Source organism: Vipera ursinii (assembly GCF_947247035.1).
Source record: "Vipera ursinii genome assembly, chromosome: 3".
NCBI lineage: Eukaryota > Metazoa > Chordata > Lepidosauria > Squamata > Viperidae > Vipera > Vipera ursinii.
Window position 1 is genome coordinate 167,132,001 of NC_139516.1, and position 18,194 is coordinate 167,150,194.

An 18,194-nucleotide genomic window follows, 5' to 3' on the forward strand; every position below is an offset into this window, starting at 1 on the left:
AATATATACAGAATGTAGATATGGACAATCTACTTCTAGACAGTTTGATGATGTTACCTGAGACTGATAGGACTTTGTCCAAAATAACTGAAGGATATTCCTACTTCATTCTAGAATATTACATATAGGAAGAAAAAATAAATTCCACAGTAATTTTGTTGTAGAAGTGGTGACTACAGAAAAAATAGAATAGAAAGCAGAGAAAGAACTATTGCTAAAAGAAACCACAAATTCAGTGGCTTAAAAAAATAAAATAATGCATATTAATTATTGTAACTATACAAGGCTATTTGATTGTTAAGCTATCGGCTCTTTCCATATATTTTCAGGCACGAAGTGGGAAATTTCTGCTTCATATTTGAACATTTGTTTGCTTTAAATATAAGCTTTAATTTTAATCACGGAAATGATCTAGCTGAGGGAGTTTGTAGCCTTCTCTAGGTTTCCTCAGATATACTGCACAATAGAAGAGTGCCTGTAAGTTTTTTTTTCCCCGTTGATGGGATCTTGGCAGTTTTGGAGAGAACTTAGAGGCAGAAAATAGCATAGGAAAGGATTAATCCTCCTTGGACGAGTTCCTCAAATAATTCTGACTATAATCTTGGTTTAAAATAAACTCAAAAGTAGAATGAAATATGAGCATGGTCATTATACCTGTTTCAAGCTGAATTATAACAGTGTATTTGCTGTATCAAGTTAAAAGCCTGACATAATTATGCAGAAATTATCTTTAATGCATATTATTTGGCATGAATAACAGGTAAATCCACATTATCTCTATCACTTTTTTTCTCCTCTTGATTTACTGATCTTAACTTAGTAAACCTTAAATAATGGTTATCTAAATACATAATTACATATATGAGCAAGAAGTCTTTTTATCAACAATTATGCTAGAGAAATACACAACATTTCAATGGCTCTTCATTAGCAAACAAATCAACAAGTGATATTTTAATGCATGACTTTATTCCATCTCTGCAGGGACCATAGTTGAGAGTGTGATGTACAGTACAGAGAAAGGAATCATCAGCCACAATGTCCCAGGGCTCTTTCCATAGAGGACTTCTCAGCCTTTGCTTAAAGAGTGCATTTAATTGACTGATAGACAGTAGCTTCTTTGTTCACAGAAGACAGCGAAGTAATGGCAGCTTGAAAATCGTACCATCTACAGGGTCTCCTGAGACTAGTAACAGGGGGATATGTGTCAGGAATAAATAAATAATCTAATTATTAAGCCACTTCCTGTCAAGTTAACTCCAATTTGTTGGCTTTTGAAGGCAACAAAATGAGGCATTTTTCCTCATTATGCTTCTCTTTTTATACTACTGGTAATCACAGGCGGATTAAAGGGTGCCTATTGGTTTTTTTTTTTTTGTCAAGGAACTGAGAAGCAGCCAACAGTATAGAAAAACAGAGTTGGGGTTAGAAGAAATTTCATGCTTGTCTCCTTTCCAGCTCCCTAACAGCCCACACTGCTGCCCCATACAGTGCCGCCAGCTGTACAGCAAATATATACCCCTCCAACTGCGGCCTACCAGGCCACGAGTACCATCCTGAGAGCTGCAAGATGCCTCACAATCTTGGCAGGTAGCTACTGCTGTCATCGGCAGAAAATTCTAAAGGTGACCTACGAAACCCCCTTAGCTCACAAAGGCAGCAATAGCCACAGCTCAAGTTTAACACAGATATACATACACACGCACATTCACACACACACACACACACACACACACACACACACAGAGAGAGAGAGAGAGAGAGAGAGAGAGAGAGAGAGAGAGAGAGAGAGAGAGGTCATTCTCTCTTGCCTGCTTTTCTTCAGAAGAAAACAACTATAGCAATAGGCAGTGACTTAAAATCATATGAGCAATGCAGCCAGGGGAGGGAACCATTTTTGCCATGACAATTCATCCTCATTCATTTTAAAAAAGATGCACTCTACAGATTTCATTTTCAGCAAAACAGAGAACTGCCTTGTCCTGAAATGTACATTTACACTATGGTGTTATTTCAATATCTAAAAATGTGAAAATTGTGCCGTAAGAAATCCATCTAATTAGATTTCTCCATTAGGAAGCTCTCAGACACAGTTTTATTTTTGTTAAAGACAATCTGCCATTCCAGTGACCAAGGGACAGAGAAGCCACTCTAATATCAAAACTCAGAGAAGCAATCCATATGGGCTCTAAAAACACCAAAAATCTGCAAGGATCTTTGTTGCAGCCTTTCCCCCCCCCCTTTAAGTGCTTTCACCCTGCCTGTAACATTTGGAAATTGTAGATGTTACCTGGGGGCAAGAGCCACGGAAACAGTCACCTAGTAATAACTAATGCTGTTTTTATCTTTCTGTTTAAGCCAACGAAAAAACAGATTATAAATCAGTTTTACTGTGTGTGTGTGTTTCTGTGCAATACAGTGTTATAATATACTCCTATATCATTATATTTTCATTACTGGAAAGAAAAAAACAAAAATCTTGACATGTCAGAAAGGTTTGTTATTTCAAAGCTCAGCTCACTGCATCCTGATGCTGTTATAAAACCCAGTCATCCTGGTAAAGCCTGTTCAAATGTATCTGAAACATTTGTTGGGGGGGGGGATGGTTATGTGGGAAGTGAGAACTGAAAAATAGCAATGTTACCGTATTTTTCCATCTATAGGACACATCCTTGTATAAGACGGTCCCCAATTTTCTAAACAAAAATTCATAAATCAACATTTTAAATATTAAACAAACCACATCTATAGTGGCAGTAAAACAAGTGGCCATGCCATCGCACAAGGGAGGTGACTTCCTCCAATCAGATGGTGCTCTGTGGGCTTAGTCCCGCCCACCCCTCAGCCATCAATCACTGTACTGAGACGGCTTCCTGGGGCCTCTTGCGGCTTCATCTTGAGCTGTGCCGGTAAAAAACAGGTCATAGAAGGCAGCTTCAGTGGGACCGGCGGCATCCTTGAGGCAGCCCGATCTTCCAGCACCAGGTGGCATCTCGGGCCGACTTTCTCCCCATCCAGGCAGCATCTCAGGTCAGCGATATTCTCCTGCACCAGATGGCATGGCAGCGGCATGTAAAGAACCCACACCGGCATGCCCTGGGCTGCGGAGGTAACCATTATTTTTTTGTGTATAAGATGCTGCACCTGGTTTTTAAACAAGGTGTTTGCAGGAAAAAATAGTGTCTTATACACGGAAAAATACGGTATTTTGGGGAGGTATAGACTGGTTGTGTTTATTTAGGTATAAATTGATTTTCCCAAACAAACATATTTAACTTTGTATGCCACTTTACTACGAAATTATTTTCTTGGTAAAAACATTAATGGTAGTAACACATGAGCAGTGTGTGTCTGTCTGTCTGTCTGTCTGTCTATCTATCTATCTATCTCACTTTATTGTTTTTATAGATAACTTAAGGCGATGGACATACCTAATACTTTTTCCTCCTCTTTTCCCCACAACAATAGTCCTGTGAGTGGAGTTGGACTGAAAGAGAGTGACTGGCCCAAAGTCACTTTTACTTACATGAAGCAAAAGCGATCAGAGTCTCATTGGACAAGTGCTGTCAAGATTTTCCTTCTGCAGAGCCTCTGCTTAACACAAGAACTTTTTCCTGAAGAAGTCTGTGCAAACTGTGCTGGCATCTGCAGGGTGGATGCAATGATGGAAGATTTATACTATTGGTGCCACTCTGGTTTCCAGCAAAAGCAAATTCCAAAATTGGGGTACTCTAGGAAAAGGTTATAACAGTACTTGCACCCCACATTATAGACTTCTCTCTACTATTGGGAGAGGTGTTTCCCTAAATTTCTTCCATATTAGGTTTTTGTAACCTATGTTTAGGATACAGCAGTAAAATAAAAGATGGACAGACATTTACAAATATACATGGAGGTTCCTGACCATAGGGTTTAAAATATCAAATGATTTTAAATAGAAGGAATGGCAATCTCTTTATATAGGTATATGTCCTTTTTGAGCCACTGCAATTATTTTTGGTTAAATTGTGCATATCCCTTAAACCTATACCTATTTACTATCTGCTTCACTGGCACTTTGAATCAGTTTTCAGTTATAGTCAGCAAATCCCCTCTTTGTACAAATTCATGCTAAACAGTTACACTTCATTTTACATAAGTTTTATCTGTTGTCCCCACACAGAGCTGCCAGCTGTACAGCAAATCTGCAGCTTGCAAACTGAGGCTGACTAGGCCATAGGCTCCATCATGCGCTCTGTTAGGCTCCTTGCTGGCACTGGCAATCGTTCTTTGCTGTCACTGTTGTCGTCTCTGCACACTGCACAGAACTTAGAATATCTGATTATTAGAATTTGTGGTCCACATTCCATTTTATCCTTTATTTAATCTATCCCCAGATCACACATTTGTTTAAATGTTTTGGCTGGTTTACAAATCATGCAGCCATCTGCACAGTAGGTGTAACACTATTTTTTAGATCAAAGTTATATTAGAAATCAACAGAGATAAAGTCATTCAAAATGTTTTGGTGTTTGTTATTCTCTAAGAACTCTAACTCTAGCTCTATAACTCTAAGAAAAAATAGAATTATCTACAAATCGATGAACATCTAAGAAAAACAACACCCAGCAGAACAGAGAGTTTGCTCCATTACCTACGTTAATACCATGACAGCTGAGGAGAGATGACCTGGCCCACTTCTCAACTCTCCTGTACAGATGGCTATTAAAGAGAAAGTATGCCTTTTCTATGGTCCAGGCAGAAACCCTTTATGAGCTTTTCAAATAAGCCAGCATTGCCCACACGAGGGTAACTTCCTGTAGTATTAAACAAAGCAGACTTCATTTTTCCCCTTCAGCATTTCATGAAGCAAATGACAAATAGATGAGATAAAGGATCATCCTGGAATTCTGCATTTATAGTCCCACATTATTGTTAAGTTACTGAAAAATATCAGTATTAAAAAGTACAGCAGTTTTTTAAAAAAAACATTAAAATCAAAAGAGAATGTATTACTTTGGCTACTATTTCATCTGAAATTAAATTCAGTTTTAAAAAAAATAAAGTATCATTTTTCCCAACATAAGCCAATTACCAGAAATTACTAGACTTATATATGATACTGAATTATGACATCTACTAAATTATCTACATCCATCATTTGCATCGACTGGCTCCAGGTTGGCACAGGAGACAAGGCTGTATATTCTCCCATTATTTATTCAACATACATGTGAAAAATATATTAAGAGAGGCTGAATGTAAAGATGATTGTGGTATAAAAAAAATCTATAACCTTCCCTATGCTGATGACACTACTCTGACAACTAAAAATGCCAAAGATCTCCAAGTTCTAGTAATAAAAGTCAAAGATTACAATGGAAAAATGGGACTAAGATTAAATATAAAAATGATGATATTTTCTATTGGAGTTAGGTTTTTTCATAATATATTTGAAGTTGGGTAATTTGAGTCTGATTATCTGTGTCTTGAGTGAGAACCACAGCCAATCACAGAACTGACAAGATACAAAAGTGGTAGATAGTTTCTGCCTTTTAGGATTAACCATCAACAGTAATCAGAAATCAAGAAATACCTAGATTAGCACTTGGTAGAATAGCCATGAAGGCCTTGGAAAAGATATCCAGATGCTATGATGTCTCTATATCTTCCTACAAAGATCGGAATGTTGCAAGCAATTGGATTTCCTGTGACACTATGCAAAGGAAAGTGGGACTCTGAAGAAGCAGAATAGAAAGATATTGATCCTTGTACTTTGTTGTTGAATAAACCTCCTAAGAATATCATGGGCAACCAAGAAAACAAAGAAGTAAGCCATTGAAGAAATCAACTTAGAGTCTTCTTTCAAAGAACAACTTATCATATTTTGGAGATACAAAGACACAACTAATGCTGTGAAAGGTAGAAAGAAAGAGAAGAACAGGAAGACCAGCAGCATGGTGGATAGACTCAAATTAGGGTGTGATAAGTGCACCATTGAAAAAGGACCAGGTTAAACAAAGATAATTAGGGGGAAAATTCAACACTGACTTGATCACACACAATAAATCAGTCATTTTAATGAAAAATATTATTTATACAATATACATGGTTTTCACAAAATACATCATTAGAAACAAAAGTAAATATGGATTACTGCAGGCACATATAAATTGGCTGAAGAATGAGCTACGTTCCTAGTTTTAACTTTGATTCTTTTTCAGCCTGTGTAAAAACCAAGCTGTGTAAAAACTTTTCCTGATTAGTAAAACAGGCAAAGCATTCAGAGTGGCAGTAGCATGAAAACAGAAAAAATAGCTTCATCCATTGCCATATTTTCAGTTAATCTGCAGCGTCCCCCTTGTTTTAAATCTAAATTATTTGAGAAAAGAAACTTTTTTTCAGCTTAATTCATAATCATATTTACAGTTCTCCAGTTTGGATACTTTGGAACTGAGCTTAATTTTCAGAGGAAAAAAGCATTGTTCCTCAAATGCACACAGTGAGATCACTGAAGCCATACAGAATAATGATTTCAGTGTGCCTTTGCGTAACTGGGAAGATCTTGACATTACTAAAGAGCATTACAAAAAGGGTGGAGGGATTTGCCCGTAAATAAAAGATTAAGTAAAATAGATATCTATTAATTCTAAGATAAACATTATTTGTTGGAAGAAAAAATGTGAAGTTTTTTTTATCCCATTACATAGTCCATACTTTTTATATAATTTTTATTATTACAATTCCATGAATACACCTGTACTATTAGGATTGTTATTGCCTCTATCCCTTTTTTGTCACTTTGATCAACCTTCAGTGGTGAATATGAACTTCTATTTTGTACAGCCAGTGACATACAGTTTTGCTTACTATGTTTCATGAAAGAGTTTTCTATGGCTGTTTGGAATATACTAACCTCTTCAAAGATTTTAATACCAGTATCTATAATTTTAGAGATATAGTATTAATTGGACTCACTGGTGATTGATATTATTGCTCAAATGTTATTGGTCTGAAAAAGTATAATAAAATAGTTGTTCATCACCATCACTCAGTATTATCTGACAATTGTGCAATCTAAGCACTTATGGAACTACACTTACCTGTTAGACCTCACAACATGGGAAGATTCCTTTTGCAAGATTAGAATCCTCCAAAACTATACTGAGATGAAAAGATGTAAACAGGGAAACATTTGGCTAAATAGATGTTAACATTTAATGAACTTCACACTGTATTTCTTTAAATTAAACATTTTTGCCTAGGCTAAAAGCCAGGTTCTACCTCTAACATGATACAACAGAGATAATTTGAGACCATAGACAATATGTTTGGGGAATGTTTAGTATCTGATGCATTTGTTGATATTGGTTATTCCATCGTTGTTCCTATAGCCCATTACCTGACATTTCTTGGAAGGTGAAAATCTACAGCATGGCTAACAATATGCAAGTACTTTTGAGAGTTTGAACAAAACTGTATAAGAACTTTGATCTGTTGAACAAACATGAATGGAATACTTGAAAACCTAAGTCATGGTAAATTATATCTGGAACAGTACTGCTGTTATTGCTCTTATTCTAAAATAACCATATGAAAGTGGTATTAAAATAAATGCCTATTTTATATCATAATATATTTAGGTCATAGCATGTTAGAAATATTACATGCCCTAATTTCCAGAATAGGCTTTATCTTCCAAATCACAAGGATCAGTTACCTCAATACAATTCACACTGACATGGTAGTAGTACAGTGTAATTGGGCACTGTTAATAAAAAGAACTCTAGGTTCTTCAGGTAGCATAATAAATCTAGATTGGATGGAATTTCTTATCTGTGAACAGAAAGCAACTCGTAGAATAAAGATAGGGCAGTTTATCAACACTGTCACATTTCTCTACCAAAATTAAGGAGCCAGATATATTAAAGACACATGTTCTGGCAAGATTCACACTCTACAATAATTCCTAATGTGATCTGCTTGATACTGGTTTATCCTAACGTGTGATCTCAACTATTATGTTATGAAGCATCATCTTATGGCATCAGTAAATAGTGTTGTTTTGGGGGATGGAGGGTGTCTGCCTCAGGTAAGGGTGGTTCTGCCAAAGACACAAGGAGGCTAATTTTGAAGCAGCTAGAAGTGAGTGCTGAAGAAAATCATTGGTGTCAATGTGTTGGGCAACAGTTTGGCAGCAGCACAGCAATAATAGAGGAAAAAATGGGCCTTCAAGTTAGTTTTGACTCCTAGCGACTGCCCTTTGCAATTCTCTTGGCAAGATTTTGGAAGTGGTTTGCTTTTGTGTTCTTCCTAGACCTGAGAGATTGACTGGCCCAAGGACACACAGCTGGCTTCTTATTTAATGAGGGACTAGAACTTACAGTCTCCCAGTTTCTAGTCTGACTCTCAGTTGTGTGTTTGTGTGTGTGCACTGTGTACGTGTGTGTTAAAAAATTATCTGTTCATTCCAGGTGTCAAATACCCTAGGTACATTACTGATTCAATATACGATCCCCGCTACTGAGGCTAGTTTTGCAGACATGGCTAAAACACAGAATGTGTATCCAGTCCATTTTACTGACCAAATCTTGCCAAATTTATTTCAACAAATAATTTAATACAAAATATGATTGAAATGATGCATTTGGATTTAATATGATTAAACATATACAACTTTACACCAAAGATGCATCACTTCTTTTATTTTTTTTCTCTCAGATGTTAGCTTCTATAAGGTGATATATTTTTCACTTTCAAACCCAAGGAAGTTACTCTTAACAATGTAAAGTAAGAATTAAAACATTAAAAGAAAGGCCCCAAAAAGAGGTACACCAAAGCATATTCTATAGATAATAGATATGAGATGATTAAGTGTGCTGTATTCAGTGATGTTCACAGGGGATATTAAAAAAAATCAAGATAGTGAATGAGAAAATGTAGTTGAAGCTCCACACTATTTTACAATCAGGTGATACATGCTAAAAAGAGGAGAGGTTTTGTGTGTTCATTCCTATCATTGACATGTTAAAAGTTTTCTCATGAATGTCCCTGTCTCAGTCTTCCTTTTGAAAGATTCTGGTTCTCTAAAAGATCTTGTAATTTATTTGTACTCATTTAGTCTAAATTCAGCCAAATGTCTCTATATATTGCATGTACATGTTAGGTCTCTTTATTTATTTATTTATTTTATTTAGTTATATTTATATACCGCCCTATTCCCTGAGGACTCAGGGCGGTTTACAGGGAATTAAAAATCCAGAATACAAAAATTAAGAACCAAATTAAAAAATATTAAATTAACCCTGTAGTCAGTTAAAGAGAACCCCAAATTAAAAATTCCTCCTCAGTCTGGGCCCGAGAGCTCGAAGAGCCAGGTCTTCAGGCCCCGGCGGAATGATCGAAGGTCGGGGGCAGTTCTCAGCTCCACCGGCAGCTGGTTCCAGAGGGCAGGCGCTCCCACCGAGAAGGCCCTATCCCTGGGTGTCACCCGCCGGCAGTCTCTTACCGGCGGGGCCCTGAGCAGACCCTCCCTGTGGGAGCGCACTGGGCGAAGGGCATTTGATGCCGGCAGCAGGTGTTCCCTCAGATATCCCGGACCCAGGCCATGTACTGACTACTTAAAAAGTTCAGAAGCATTCTAGATTAAAAACTAATGTCATGTATTAGCTAGATTTAGAGACTAGGTATAGCTAACCAGTATCTGTACCTGGACCAGTTTACAACTCTTAATGAATGCTATTTGATAAAGCACTTTTGTCATCTGCTACCTTACAAGTTTGTTATCTCACGGGTTTATTATGCTGATGTTTGAACAAAAGAAACTGATCTACATGTGAAAAAGTAATTAATAATTTAAAAGTCTACTAGATGGCTGCCAGACTTTTTACATTATTTTCTTACTTTCTCTTTTTTGATAACACAAATTCTGCTGCTATGGCTATACAGTAATACAGAGTTACAGATCTATAAAGGAGAATATTTGTAACTCAGTGTTGAAATGGGGGGTCCTTGATGCTCTGTAAGCTTGGTTGTTTTCTTGCAGACATTTCATTACCCAAACTAGATAACATCATCACTGTTAATAAAATGTCTGCAAAAAAACAACCAAGCTCAGAGAGTACCAAGGACCTCTCATAGAGCTACAGACTCTGAAAAACAAAATACTTTATCATCTACTACAGAAGCATAAGAATCTTTGTATTATACATATGGAGCCACAATTTATCTCACGTCCTTATTAACATTAAGGTTAGCATTCACATATTATCATGTCAATAGCATTCCAGGATTTTAATCTGTTGTAATTTTGCTTATAGGCTATATATTCTAAGTACATTTTAAATTTTCAATTCCATACCTTCTAGTTAGATAACCTTGTGGAGATACTAAAGAAAATTACTGTTAAAAATGTTGATTACATATTTTGAATATTATTCATAGCAGATCTTGGCTATTTTCTTAATTAAATATATTATTTCATTTTTTTGAATACTGTTCTAGAGGGTTTTCAGGCTGTTCAAGTACTACATAGACTCCTATTTTATGACCAATTCAATTATTTACGTTTGTTAGTCACAAAACTTGCCAATTTTGTTGTTGGTATCATGGTACTTGAGCAGCACTCAGTTGTGTCATTATCATAATAATTTCTGAAATTAAAACCTGCCTAAAACTCTGTGGAAAGCTAACAACCAGTTCATTAACCATTCCTGTTAGTTTTCAATAATGCAAAAATGATTAGAAGTTTAATTTGTTAATCACCTGTGTTTTGACTGGCAGTAGTATATGATTCTCTGCAGAAGTCTAAACTAGCCCTTGCAGAAAATAAAACATGCTAATGCTTTATCAGGCCTAATAATATTTTTTTAAAAAAGTTATCACACCTGGGTAAATCATTGACGGTTATACAATTAATTTCTCCTTAACTCAATTTAATTTTAGAGGCAATGATGAATACATCTAGGAGAACAGTCTATCATCAATAAGATTTAGTACTTCACTCACCAATCATGTGGTTTGCAACATGAACCTGGATATCCCACTCATTGTAGAAAACCATCTGGCACTTGATGCACTGATAGGTCTTTTTCTAGAGAAAACAAGGGTGAAGGTCTTAATTAAGCAACTTGTACATTCTCACTCTCAACACTTATGTGAAAAACACCAAGATGATATGAAGCCATTTTAATATATTAATACAGAATCATTTATTTCCCATGTTATCATCCAGATGATAAAAAGAAAACCTTAAATTTCTTCAACTATTCAAAAGTCACAAAAACAGAGGTGTAATATGCTCATCACCATTTGATACTTCTTCAAAATGATCAACTTGCCAAGCAATTACAATTACACAATAGCATGCTACTGCATGGCAAATTGAATATTTACAATGTCATTTTTCATCTATCTTAATGCAAACTGTATTATTGCTTATGTTCTGCTCCTAATATAAGAACTGATTTCCTTAACTGCTATGGGGAATAGATCTCAATAAAGCATAGGTTTTCATTGTAGTTTTTAGCCAGTTACAATATCTGTTGCACCTGCCCTATGGAACATCATTTTCTGCCCCCCTCAACAGCTGGCCTTGACCTTGTTGGCCTTCACCATCTGGCCTGGGGAATATAGAGTAGTGTAGAGCCCTTAAAATGGTTGTACTGTTCATGCATTACTGGACTTTCCTAATTACTGCAATATATGGTGTTAGGTTTTGAATTATTTGTACGATTGTATTCTATGTGGTTATTTGTATGGTTGTATTGTATTCTGTGTTTTTTGGTATTAGGTTTTAATTGTAAGCCTTTCAGAATCATGAAGTAACTGAATGAGTAAATGAATAAATGAATGAATGATAAATAAGTAAATACATTATTTTTGGATATTGTGCAAAAAGGATCCACAGTCTCTGCCACTTAGCAATAAACCTACTTATAACATTCTATAATTATTTGTAAACTTAGAAGAATATTATTTTAATACAATGCATTGTATTGTTCTACAATACAGAAAATGTTTAAGGTCTTTTTCTAACAGAATATTAAATTATTATATTGTGGGAACATATCCAGGAATCATTTATTTTTTTCCTTAAGATTTTTATGGTTGTCATTATTGCTATCCTAACATATTTCTAAGTAAGCAACTGTTCATATTAAATTGATTGTAATTTAAGTTAAAAAAATATTAAAGTAGTACAATAGTATACAGCATTTGATCTAAGATAACAGAAGAATGAGCAATATTCATGAGTATTATTATGGATTTACAGTAATTTGCAATGATGTTCATGTAGACAGATATACTGTTGAAATATTTTCTGAGAACAAAACTAACAGGTCATTTATAAGGGTGATTATTTAATGTGTTCTGCTATTTTACCTTATATTATGCACTGGGATCAAAACACCTCACTCTTAAATGTATGTCATTTAATTAAAATCAGAATTGATATAATTGATTATTTAAAGAATTATTGATTTTGATTAGCAGATAATCCTTGGCATATCAAATTAATTCTGAGTGTTCCTTCTTTTTTCCTTTTAAAAATACAATTTCCATGACAATTTTGTAATTTTCTAACAGACTCCATAAAATTTTAAGAGTTTCTAGTACATTTAAATATTTGCTTTCATTTACCAAATATTATCTTATTCCAAATTTCTTCAGTTGATACCTGCAAGTATATGAAAATCACAGTATGCAAAAAGAGTATATTATTATAGAAAAATAATCCACCAAAATACATCCAACTAATATATATTTTCCTAACATAATTTTAATTATGAAAATCAGGTTTGTGTGTATGATTTAGTAACGCTGCCAAAATAACTTTTCATTCTTGTGATGTTTTAAAGTCGTCTTTTGTTAAATAAATCTGAAGAATCTAATAAGTGATCAAGTATTTTTCTTTTTTAGTCAAATATGTTTTTGCCTTTATCATTACACTTTGAATAAAAAGGGAAAAATACTTGAGCATTGTGTCATTGTATTCATATGTCATTATTTTTCTTGTCAGTTGCTGACATGCTCTATGTTTTATTGTTCTAATGAGACAAAAAAGGCCAGGCATACAGTTAACTTTTTTTTTTTTTGCTTTTGGTAAAGTCACATATCAGGAATAATGCTAAGGCTAAGCTAATAAACCATATATATGCTGGTTTAGTACTGGTCATCAGGGAGCAAGAAATATTTTCTAACTAGTTCTAAGGGGAAATGTTTTAAAAAGGGAGACACTTACACTGTGTACGTTGGTCTGAATGTCAGCATCAAAAGCATCTTTTAAGTTGCCTACCATAATAGAACTCTTAGAAAGTTGTGGCTTAAAGTCTCTTTCAGATACAACTTTAATAGAAGACATCTGCATTTTTCTACCTAAAATCAATATTTAGGTCCATCTTACTACATTTAAAGAGTAAATAACAGGCCCATTTGGTGGTAAAATTAAATTGAAATTAATTTGCAATGCATGCATTGCTATTTATTCAAAAGCACCAATTCATTTAAAGTTAGTAATAACAAACTGCCTGTGAAAGCAGTGTCATTTAAAGTACTGTAGCTATGACTAACTTGTTCTAGTGGCTTGAATGAGACTATTTATTTATCTAATAAAGATTTTTTTCCCTGCTGTTCTAGAGCCTTAGAGCTGCTTATAAAAATTTAACATCATAATAGCTTATTAAACAATACATTCAAGAAACATCCAGCAGAAGCAAGGATCACAGGTAAAACAGAGTTTTTATTTAAAGCATCAAGTACTTAGCAAAGCAAAAATCTGTCAGAAAATAACTGCCTTAACAATTAGAAGTTATCTGTTCTTCAAGGGACCACGGTTCCATAGCCATATTATTAGTCATCATAATGCAACGTTTCCAATCTACCATGTTTCCCCGAAAATAAGGCCTACATGAACAATAAGCCCTAGTTTGATTTTTGGGGGTGGGCCTAATATAAGCCCTATCCCAAAAATAAGCTTGTCGATCAGAAGGTTGGCAGTTTGGCGGATCAAATCCTGAGTGCTGTGTAACAGTGAGCGCCTGTTACTTGTCCCAGCTTCTGCCAACCTAGCAGTTCGAAAGCACGTAAAAATGCAAGTAGAACAATAGGGACCACTACGGTGGGAAGGTAACAGTGTTCCGTGCGCCTTTGGCGTCTAGTCATTCCGGCCACATGACCATGGAGACGTCCTCGGACAAGCGCTGGCTCTTCGGCTTTGAAACGGAGATGAGCACCGGCCCCTAGAGTTGGAAACGACTAGCACGCATGTGCGGGGGAACCTTTACCTTTTACACACCTAAAAATCAAGCTAGAGTGTAGATGGGGGGTGGAGCTGCCCCACCTGCCCCGCACCTTGCATCCATGCCTCTCCTTGCCGGCCCACTTCTTCTTCCGAGGCCTCTTCTGCATCCAGACCTGCATTTCTCAGTCACAGGGCTTTCCAGAAGGCCTGTGCAGCCAATCCATAGCTCGGTTCTGAAAGACCTCAGCAGCCAAGCACCAAGCTATGGATTGAATCCATAGCTCGATACTCGGCTGCTTAGGCGAATGCAGCTGCAGAACTTCAGTTCCAGAAGAAGTGGACTGGCTGGGTGGGGCTGTCGATGCCAGAGGTGACCTGGTGCCTCTTTTGGAGGCAAAAAAATAATAAGACCCAGACTTATTTTGGGGGAAACACAGTATTAAAAAGAGACTTTCCTTAGAATTTTAGAAAGATTTAAGGATGAGAAAATCAGTGTCTTGGAAAACTATGTAGCAGGAAAGCATTTTCTCTTTGATCTGAGTTAATCCTGACATAACATATGGGCTTTAAAATCTTAATCTGTGCAGTTTTAATGTTTTAAAATTTTAATTATGTTTGTATTTGTTTATAATCTGTAAGTTGCCCAGAGTCATCTTACAGGAGAGGTAGGTGGCACAAAAATTTAATAAATAGTTCTCAATATTCACCATAGATACTCTGTGTATGTACAATAACAGTGGAAGAATATGGTTTCTTTGTCCCTATCATGTTACAGTACTTGATTTAATATGTACCCTAATATGGGTTTGGCAGATTCATTTGGGGTTTTCCTGTCTTCTTGTTCTAGCAACAATGAGGGTTCATTCTGCCTCATCAACCTTAATTCTCTGAAAAATTAGGGAACTCTTTTGCTTCCACCATCAGGGAGACATGTTGAATTGTGTCAATCACACAATTGGATTGTTGATACATTTCTTAATTCCAGAGAGTCACTCAAGCCATACATGATGTTAAGATATCTCAAATGGGAAGAATATTTAGAAACTTAAAGGAGAGCTGTTGTATCAATAAGCCTTTGGATGGAACAACCTATTAATGGGAAAAGGCATTTAATACTTAGAAACTCAAAACAAACAAAACCACAGGAAGATTGCTTTTTGAAGGAACTCTTCAATCTATTGAAAGTGATATTAACTCAGCAAAATCTATAGATAGTTAGGTTGGCAAAATGTGCAATCAAATGCAGGACGAAATTAAAAGTTAATTATGGCAAGCAATTTGCATTTATCATATGCAAGAATAGTATGTCTGGTGCATTTAAGTGTTTGAATGGCCAGAGTCATATATTAAGATGGATGACAATATTTGATAAATAAATAAAGATTTGCCTTTAACATTGTTTGCTTATATTTTCTAAATAGAAATTTTGGTAAAAAGATTAAAAAATCTCTATGCTTACTTCCAAAGGGAACAAAACCTTATAGCTGTGCCCCTAGAAGTTTTATTATTTAAGGATGTGGGAAATATATCTTTGTTTAGGTTCAAACAAGTATTGCAAATAATTCCCATCTAAATCCTTCATACATAAGTTATTTTGGAAGCATTTAATGTATTTTACATATTAACAAGAAAAAACCTTTATTACATGAATGTTGTAACTATTTCTTCTTTTTTCAGAATAACAATGACAGTTCAAATAAAAGTTAAAATCTAATTCATGACATTGGATCCTATAGTTCATGGCTCAAGCCTAAAACATCTTCTAATAGTCTACCAATTTTCCCCATATTAACTTCTTTTGTAAGAAAGATTTCTTGGTCCTTTGAATCTTCTGGGTCAGTACTTTGCATGCTCTTTCTATTTAGTAGAATGCAGGAAACAGTATAATGATATAAAACAGAGTTTCTAGTTTAGAGATATTAGTAAGTATAGATGTGTGTAATTAAATAAAACTGGGCTTGGTTTGTGCTAGTAATATACCTACAAAATGGTTCTTACTCTTTCAGGGAATGCTGTAAATAGCATGGCTATGGCTAAGGCTGAAGGCTTAGTCTTTGTTTTATTTTGATAATCAGCAGCAATAGTTATAGTATCATCTGATGATCAGTATAGCATGAGGAAGTTTATAAACTCAAATGTAAAATAACTATATTTTCCTGCATGTAATGCCATGTTGTTAGGTGAAAACCTCAATAAATTACAGTAAATATTAAACAAAATGTAGGATGAAATGAGGATTGTGAAACATTGTGAAAATTAATTTATAAAGACAAAATTGTTGTGTAACATGGAAAATGGAATGAATAATTGAAAGTTATGTATAGTGTGTGAAAAAATAGGGCATTAATAAATTTGGTCTCTTAGTAACATATTTACTAAAGATGAAGAAACAGATGGAGAAATATTTAGAAATGCAATATTGATAGAAAGGAAGTGGGTAGGCTATTTACTGTTGTGATGAATTATTGTCTGTTCAAAGAAGTGAAAATGATTCCTTATAAGAATTTTGTACAACTTTATTTTATGGAAGTGAATGTTGAATATAGTTTGGCTGATGAAATTCATTTTATCTTTTTCTAATCTTTAGTAGACAGCAAACAACCTGCTACCAGTTAAAGTAATAACCAAACAGAATGTGAAAATAATAATTTTAAAAAGCTTTTCTCTCATTACCTGCAAATGGAAAAATAAGATCTGCAGCCTGCTGTATGCTGAAGTTGCGTACTGATGCATGGAACCAGGAAACCATACATCAAGATCAGATCGGAGAAAAGAAACCAGCACCAAGATAAGAAACTTAAAAGCCATGCAGCAAGTTATGTTTGACCCAGTAACATATTATTTAATGAAATGCTGAAGTGACAGAAAAAGTAATGTATTGCTAGACACTGCAGTATCAGCAGAGGCTAAAATTAGCTGTACAAATATCTGTTGGAAGACTCCATTTGATATACCATCCATCTGAACTTTGGTAGCTGACTTCCTCATCAACTCAACTAAACCATAGATAGACAAAAGGAATGGAAGTTGGTGTGAATGAGTGAATGTTTTATTTAAAAAAAAACTTCAGTCATGAATGCTTTATTGTTGATGATTCAAACTGAGATATGCCTGCTTACTGCCTAAATTTAGGCTGCCTTTTTAAGATTGGCAGCAGCCCCTCTACATTAGTGGCTGAAGCCACTAAGCCACTAACCCAATTGAATGTGAAAGTGAGGTCCATCTCCTTGGAGCTAAATTCCTATGTAACATTTATTACGTCAAAAGAAACTTGACCGCACAGTGGGAATAGGATACTTATGCAATGTGTGTATAAAAATAAGATGATGTTGGGTCAAGAATGAAGGGACAATTCATAAATGTTTTTTTTTCTTTACTTCCATAGCATACTACTGTGATAATCCACCAATCAAGTGATCTCATCCAGAACCAAGTCCACACATTCTTCACAATTGGGTACATTTTTAATGTACATGTAGCCTTTGACTTACAGCAGTTCATTTAGGGACCGTTCAGTTACAATGGCACTGAAAAAGCAAATTACCATTTTCACACTTATGACCATTGCAGCATCTCCAAGACCAGGTGATCAAAATTCGGGCACCTGGCCACCAATCCATATTCATGATGGTTGCAGTGTCCCAGTGTCCTGTGATCATTTTTTACGACCTTCTAACAGGCAAAGTCAATGAAGAAGCTAGATTCACTTAACAACCGTGTTACTAACTTAACAACTGCACTGATTCACTTAACAACTGTGGCAAGAAAGTGGGGTAAAATGGGGCAAAATTCACTTAACAATTGTCTCACTTAGCAACAGAAATATTGGGCTGAGCTGTGGTCGTAAGTCAAGGGCTACCTGTACTCTCTGATGTGCATTTGTGTACCATCTTAATCCAGTGCCCACAGCTAGACTATTTTAACTCAAGATATATATATATAAGTTTAGAGTACAAGTGATAAAATAAAATCA

General features: G+C 35.3%; 1 protein-coding gene across 1 annotated transcript in view; it reads right to left on the minus strand.

Annotated features, from left to right (window-relative positions):
- Nucleotides 1-18,194, minus strand: part of ZNF521 (zinc finger protein 521) — a 322,613-nt gene that overhangs the window by 164,197 nt on the left and 140,222 nt on the right. The window contains exon 4 of the mRNA XM_083359975.1: nucleotides 10,987-11,071. Within this exon, the coding sequence (XP_083216101.1) occupies nucleotides 10,987-11,071 (85 nt within the window). The remainder of the gene's footprint in view (nucleotides 1-10,986; nucleotides 11,072-18,194) is intronic.